At 63.5% G+C, this 6,871-nt stretch overlaps 2 protein-coding genes across 2 annotated transcripts in view; one reads left to right on the top strand and one right to left on the bottom strand.

Moving 5' to 3' along the window:
- The window catches only part of LOC109279501 (thyroid adenoma-associated protein homolog), a 19,727-nt gene extending 14,292 nt beyond the window's left edge, over nt 1-5,435 (top strand). Inside the window, 11 exon segments of the mRNA XM_019472469.1 lie at nt 13-238; nt 381-587; nt 792-1,030; nt 1,247-1,429; nt 1,846-2,112; nt 2,207-2,412; nt 2,550-2,818; nt 2,820-2,830; nt 3,768-4,090; nt 4,369-4,758; nt 5,302-5,435. Of these exon segments, the coding sequence (XP_019328014.1) occupies nt 13-238; nt 381-587; nt 792-1,030; nt 1,247-1,429; nt 1,846-2,112; nt 2,207-2,412; nt 2,550-2,818; nt 2,820-2,830; nt 3,768-4,090; nt 4,369-4,758; nt 5,302-5,435 (2,455 nt within the window).
- Nucleotides 5,436-6,785: 1,350 nt separating this feature from the next.
- The window catches only part of LOC103900337 (somatomedin-B and thrombospondin type-1 domain-containing protein), a 3,422-nt gene continuing 3,336 nt past the window's right edge, over nt 6,786-6,871 (bottom strand). Inside the window, exon 4 of the mRNA XM_009280993.1 lies at nt 6,786-6,870. Within this exon, the coding sequence (XP_009279268.1) occupies nt 6,786-6,870 (85 nt within the window). The remainder of the gene's footprint in view (nt 6,871) is intronic.

The raw sequence follows: 6,871 nt of genomic DNA, 5'->3' as shown, positions 1-6,871 counted from the left end.
GTCTCGCCACAGGCTGTCGACTGAAGCGCTGCGCCGTGTGGCTCTGCAGCTGGAGGCACGGGGCTGGCTGCTCACCCCTGCCCAGCGCTGCCCGCTCGTCCGTGCCACCTTTCTCCAGGTCCTCGCCCTCCTGCCTGCATCCTTTAGCCCCAGCTTCGCCCAGAGCATCTGTGATGCTGTCAGCACTGAGCTGGGCAGCCTCCCGCCAGGGGGAAAGTCAGGATGTGCCGAGCTGCAGGTACCGCTGCCTGCCGGGAAAATCACAGTCATGGCTTGCCTGACAGCGAGCCAGGGGGTGGGAGGTGGGGACCCCCCCACTCGGGGGACACACACCCCATTCGAGGCTGAGTGTTGGAAGGGGGATCCTGGTTTTCCTCCAGGTGGGCTTGGCCATCCTACACCAAACCATGGCCTGCTTTGTGTGCAGTGAGGCAGCCCGGCTGGCAGACGGCGAGCGGATTGGCGCCGTCTGCTCACTTCTCCGGCAGCCAAATCCCGACGTCCAGCTTGCCGTCCTGAGCTGGGTGATTGCCAGGGAGGGAGGAACGTGCAAGGAGCTGGAGAAGGCTCTCAGGCTGACACTGCTGGTACGATGAGGCTCAAAAGTCACCGAGTAAAGCAGGGGGTCCCCAATGCACTGCGCAGAGGGGATCCCGGGTGCTCACTGAGAAGCACGGTGCTCCCCGGGCTGAGGGTGCACGGGTGCAGGGTGCTCACCCGGTTGTGCTGAGGTTGCCACCCCGTGGTGCCGGGGCCACTAACCGTGTACCTTCTTTCCTGTTGTCAACTAGGAGAGCTTGGGGTCGGTGCTGCGAGAGAGAAGGGACAAAGAGTTCCTGAGATTGTACCTTGAGGCTTTGCTGCATCTTTACAGAGACCCCTCGTTGTCGTCCCAGGAAGCTTCCCATAAGCTCCAGGGCTCCTCGGCAGCATGCCTGGAGATGCTGCTGCACATGGTGGAGGCTGAGTGTCCTGGCCCCGACCTCCTCTTCCAGGCGCTGTGTGCCGCCAGCCTGCTGCTCGCCCACCAGTAGGTCCCCACTGCTGCCGGGCGGCTCTGCTTGACCCTTCCAGGAGATTTCTCCTTAGTCCTTGCTGGAAACAGAGCCACAACTTCTCGCCTGTAAATCACAGCCAGCTTTGCGCCTGGGTCCTGTGGTCTCAGGACAGCCAGTGGCCTTTGGACCCCTGGGCAGAGCTGGAAGGTGTGCCTGAATTCGCGCTCTCCTTCCCCGGCCTCTGACAGGCTTGAGGACGAGGACGGCACCCTGGTCAAGCGATGGTGCACGGCGCTGGAGGAGTGCAGCCGGTCTGCTTCGTCCGAGGTGCTGCGGCTGGCGGCCACCCGCTCCCTGCAGATGGCGGGTGCCAATGTGGTGCAGCGAACCCTGCGCGCTGCCTGTCCCTCGCTCGTCCCCGTGGCTCTGCGGTAGGTCCTTGCAGGAGCAGCACTGCCCACAGCCCCGGCGTGTTGCAGGCTAATAGGCTGACCCTGCGAAAGGCGATATTCCCCGCAAAAAATTCAAGGGCATTAAAGAAAATCCCACTCATTCAAAAATCACTAGTACCCAAGAGCTTGCAGCCTACAAAAAATTTGTGGGTGGCGTTTTAATAGAAGCAGCCAGTCCCTTATGAGCAATAAACTGCATTTGCATGGTCCCTCGGTCCATGTCGTGGTCCCTGCCCTCCCAAGCAGTGAGCTCTTGGGTGGTGGCTGTGCCTTTCACAACCCAGGAGAAAAGTCCCTCGGGGAAGCATTGCTGGAGGGGTCTCACCCTTCCCCAACCCTCCAGGCAGGCTGGGAAGTGCGGTGGCCTTTCCTTCCCTTCTCTTCCCTTTCCCCAGGCTGATAAACATGGGCATTCACCTTCTGCAAGACGAGGAACAGGAGGTCCGGCACGAGGCCTCAGGTTTTGCCAGCCTCCTGCGGCAGGACGCCAGCGAGCCGCTCCGAGACAGCTGCGTTTTTGTGCAGGACAACATGGGCCTCCAGGGCCTCCTGCAGCTCCTCCTGGCAGAGTTTGGGGAGCACCCTGAAACCTTCAACTTGCTGCTGCAGCATCTCCCCATCCTAGATCTCAGGGCCATTGTGGAGGAGCTGGAGGCCAACAAGTGAGTTGCCAGACCCCTGGGCTGAGTACAAGGGAGTGCGGAGGGCCATGGGGCCGGCCCTCAGCTTCACCTGCCCCTCGGCTTTCCCCCGCAGAGCTGCCAGCCTGTACAAGGAGGATGAACCCAACGTTTTTGCAGAGCCGGCCGTCCTGGCACGGCAGCTGCTCCCCGTCCTGCTGCAGCTCCTGGAGAAGGCACCCGCTGGCAGCCCGCTCCATGCCGCAGCTCTGCGCTGGCTGGCAGCCACAGGCCCCAGCGTCCTGCACGACCTGCGGTACTGCAAGCACCGCTGGAGCCAAGGTACGGCGCGGGGGGGGGGGAGCGGGGTGGTGCAAAGGCCCTGGGACAGGCAAGCTGGTGTCCTTGTCCCCTGGGCCAGCTCTGCCTGGGGGAGGACCCTGCTGCGCTCACAGCTCCTTCGCCCACTCTCTCCACAGAGACTGCTGCCCGCTGGGGGATGAAGGCGCTGGGCTGTGCCAAGCTGCATGTGGCCGTGGCCGTACTGCTAGTGAGGGCCCGGCTGGCGGCACAGGTGCTGCATGTGCTGGGGGAAAGCGCCGCCGCCGTGCCGGGGCTGGGCTGCAGCGCCCAGGAGCTGGAGCAGGAGCTTGAGCTGGTGCAGGGGCTGCTGGCACGGCACGGGCTGGCCCCCACGCTGAGCCAGGATGATGTGCTAGGGGAGCCGAGACCACTGTCCGGGGCTGCCTGATGGCTCCAGGCATGGAGCAGCATCATGCCAAGCCCTGCAGCCACGAGGCTCCTGGTTCACGCTGCCACGTCCCTCCATTTGCCAGATGCTCTCTCTGGCTGCCAGCCTGGACTACAAGTTTGGTGGTGTAACTCAGGGAACCCCACTTGCCACGTGGGACACGCTCCCTTTGTTCCCAGTGTTTTGTAACTCTCCATCCCGAGGACACCAGTGCAGCATTGCCTTGGCCCGTGCCTGCACTGCTGCCCACAGCATCGCTGCCCTCGGGTCCAGCTGGGAGGAGGGGACATGTGCCCTGGAGCCCTCACACCTCCTTGCGCTGCTTGACTCCCACCACCTTTTTTTTAACCAACATTTTAGCTCTTCTTTCGTGGCCAACCTGGGCTTCTATCCCAAATAAAGAGGCCAAGAACATCCCCAGCGTTGAAGCCTTCTAATTTCCCTGCTCAGGAGGGCATCATGGGGCAACAAATGGGCAACAGCCACCAGCTGCAGCCGGGTACATCCAAACCCCAAAGCAAACAAACAAAACCCCCACAAGCACCCAGCCCCGCAGGTGCAGCCCACCAGCTCACGGCTGCAGGCAGCAGACAGGCAGGTGAAGACCCAGCGCCTGGCTGAGCCCCACGGGCACTGGAGCCACCCTGCCCCGGTACCAGGCCCGCCCCAGCACGGAACAGAATGTGGCCACATCCGCTTCCCCATGCCGTCTGCCTGGCACCGGCCCGGTGGCAGCAAGGGATCCTGCCAGGCGTCTGGGCTTGGGGAGCACCGGGGGGACACACACCACCATCAGCACCCCCGGGGGCAGCCAGTCTTGCTGAGCCCCAAGCAGTGCCACAGCCCCGGCTCGGCGTGCCCCAGACAGGGGGATGGAGCAGTGCTTGGCGTGAGCACACCCCGACCCATCATCCCTCATCCTCACCCCCTCCTCGCCCGCCGGCAGCATGAGCATGACCAAGCCAAAGCACATCAAGTTCTCCGAGGAGAAATTCCTCATCCTGGAGGAGTTCAGCCTCCGCAAGGACATCATGATCCCCAAGAGTGGCTGGTACAAGAACACGCTGGCCTGGCAGCGTGCCTGGGAGGAGATCACGGCCGCCATCAACTCCCTCAGCCTCCTGGTCCAGTGCATGCCTGATGAGATCTGCAAGAAGTGGCACAACATTGACGCCTGCAGGGAGCTGGCCGTGGAGAAGCACTCGCTGCTCTGCCAGCGGCCCCAGGAGGAGCTCTTCCACAACGTCTTCACCCTCTTCAATAAGCCTGGCCCGGGGCTGCCAGACCCACTGCTCTCAGCCTCGGCCTCCAGAGCGAGGGCAGCCACGGGGCGGGGCTGCCAGACCCACTGTGCCTCGGCCTCTTCACCCTCTTCAATAAGCCTGGCCCGGGGCTGCCAGACCCACTGTTCTCAGCCTCGGCCTCCAGAGCGAGGGCAGCCAGTGGCCCTCCCCATCCCCCCTGGATGCTGGAGGTCACCCTGGACTTGCTCCTGCACGGCCAGAGCAGCACTGCCACCCTGTGCTGGGGGCTGCTCTGCCCCACAGGGGCCCCGCCAGTCCCTGACCCCATGCTGGAGAGCCTCCTTGGTGCAGCTGGCGGAGAGCCCGACTCCAAGGAGAGCTTGCTCCTGGCAGGAACCCAGGCCAGTGTGGAAAAGAGACTGACACCTCCTGGCATGGCCCCTGCAGCCCCCAACCTGCCCACGGCTGAGATGCTCCCAGTGGCAGCTCCCCGTCTCACCTCACCGCAGGGCCATGGTGCAGTGGGGATAGCCCCGGTGCTGCCAGCCAGCTCCCCCGAGCCCCCCACGCCCTTTCGCATCAAGTGCTCGCCGAGCCCAGCACTGGTGTGGCCGTGCCTCGGCACGACAGCGAGCCTGGCGATACAGAGCAGGGCGACGGGCAGCCCTGGCCCCCTGGCCCCGGAGAAGAACGGTGAGGTGCCCACGTCGCTGCTGGACTCTGCCCTCCTCCCTAGCACCCACCCAGCTGGGCAAGCCGGACCCTTGCCACGGTTCCCAGCCCCGTCCCCAGGCCGGGTGGGTTGCAGAGCTGCAGCAGCCCTCCCCAGGCAGCGGCTTCTTTGCTGTGGACAAGCTGACCAAAACCCACATTTTTCCAAGAGAAAAGCCCATTTGCTTTTCCTGCCTGTTCCAGCTCCCACACTGGGGCAGCCCTGCCCTGCCCTGCCCTGCTCCCACCGGCCGCTGCAGCACATGGAGGAGGCTGGGGGGAAAGGCCAAATCCTGCAGGGTTAAGCTTTTGGGAGGTTGCGGTACAGTTGGCAGGGAGCGGGCCTGGGGTCTGCTTTCAGCATCGCCGACCCATCCCGGCAGCCTGGCATCCCGAAGCGGCTGGGCCGGGAGGCCCACGCAGCAATGGCAGGGGCAGTGGTGGGAGAGAAAGGGCAGGAGCAGGCGGTTCCCCGCAGCTCCACGTCCCCTTGCTGGCTCTAATGCGTTTCTCTGCTCCGCTCAGGCAGCCCTTCGGCGCCAGAGGTGTCCCAGCCCAGCCTGTGGGGCCATGTCGGCACAGCCGGGGAGTGGTGGGAGAAGCAGAGCCGGCTGCAGACAGCGATCCTGGAGCTGCAGAAGGAGACCCTGCAGCTGTAGGAGAAGATCTTGCTGGAGAAGGAGAAGCTCCTCCTGGAAATCATCAGACTCCACATGGAGCTGGGCACCTGACAGTCCTCTGCAGGCGCTGGGGCAGCCCAGGGCCATGGTCCCCACTGCGGGGATGGGGATAGCCTGCTCGCCCTGGGGATGGTCACTGGCTGCCCACCTGCAGCCAGGGTCCCACGGGATGAGGCTGGGACAGCAGTGCCGTAAGCTGCCCTCTCCTTCTCACCTTGTTTCCCAGACCCAGGGCTGTGCCCACCTTTGGCTCCCTGCTGCCTGCCTGCACGCCCTTGGCCAGCCCAGCGAGAGCCAGCCCCAGCACGGCGTGTCATCCTGCCACAGGAGCCTCATCCTGCCAAGGCTAGGGTTTGGATGGGTGCGGGCACGGCCACCCTCCGCTGCCACCCACTTCTCCTCCGGCCCCTTCACTCCCATTTCCCTGGGGGTGTTTAACAGCTCGGAGCTCCCCGGGTGTCTCGGCCGCAGCAGCGTGGGGCTCGGGCACCGCCGGTCGCTGCGGGCAGGCGTGTCTGAATAAAGGTGATCTCTGTGGGACAAGCACCTAGTGCTGTGCCTGGCAGGGGTGGGACTGAAGTCACCCAGGGGGTGGTTTTGGGGGTGCAGGCAGGTGCTGAGGCCACCAGCACAGTGTCTCGGCTGTGGGTACCACCAGCAAGGCTGGACCGGGGACCTCACCAGCGAGGTCACCTCATGCTGGATGAGGAGTGGGGAATGGCACCAGTGCAGCCCAGCATCGCCTAGCCCGGCCCCGCTCCCTCCAGTGGGGGCTGCCGAGCCCCGTGGCTGGACCCAGGCACCCACCAGCATCATCGCCCACATGCAGACTTTGGGTGCCTACATTTAATATGTCTCTGCAAACCACAGCACGCAGCTGAGCCACCCTTCACGCCTCGCCCAACAGCTCACTGCAGTCGGGCCGGCCCGAACGCAGAGAGGGAGGATGCTATCTCCATCCTCGTGTTGCTCTCCAATGGCAGCTCGTTGCATGGCGTGATGTCACGGCTGAGCATGACATCATCACGTCATCCTCCCATGTCACCACCGCATCATCTTCTCACCCAGGTTTAACCTCAGTGTGATGTTCTTCCACCATTAATCACCATACTTTAGCAATTCCCTTATTTTTAATCTTTATAAGCAGCGTTTTCTTCCCATTCTTCAACAAAATACTTAACGGAAAATGCAGGGAGTCAGCTCCAAGGGCGAGCAGCAAGCCTGCAGAAGGGTGAAATTATAAAAGACACCACGTTTTTATTTCATCCCCCGACTCCCCAGCAAGGAGCAGTGGCCCGGGGAGGCTCAGCTCACCTTCCCAGGGGGATGCTACACGAAGATGAGAGCCGGCGGGGGGCAGACACAACCCTCCTCCAGCCCTTCCTGCACCCACGAGCCCTGGCACCCCGCCACGG

This window comes from Aptenodytes forsteri, unplaced genomic scaffold, assembly GCF_000699145.1.
Source record: "Aptenodytes forsteri isolate BGI_AS27 unplaced genomic scaffold, ASM69914v1 Scaffold12, whole genome shotgun sequence".
Taxonomy (NCBI): domain Eukaryota; kingdom Metazoa; phylum Chordata; class Aves; order Sphenisciformes; family Spheniscidae; genus Aptenodytes; species Aptenodytes forsteri.
This window is presented reverse-complemented; position numbering and strand designations above follow the sequence as displayed.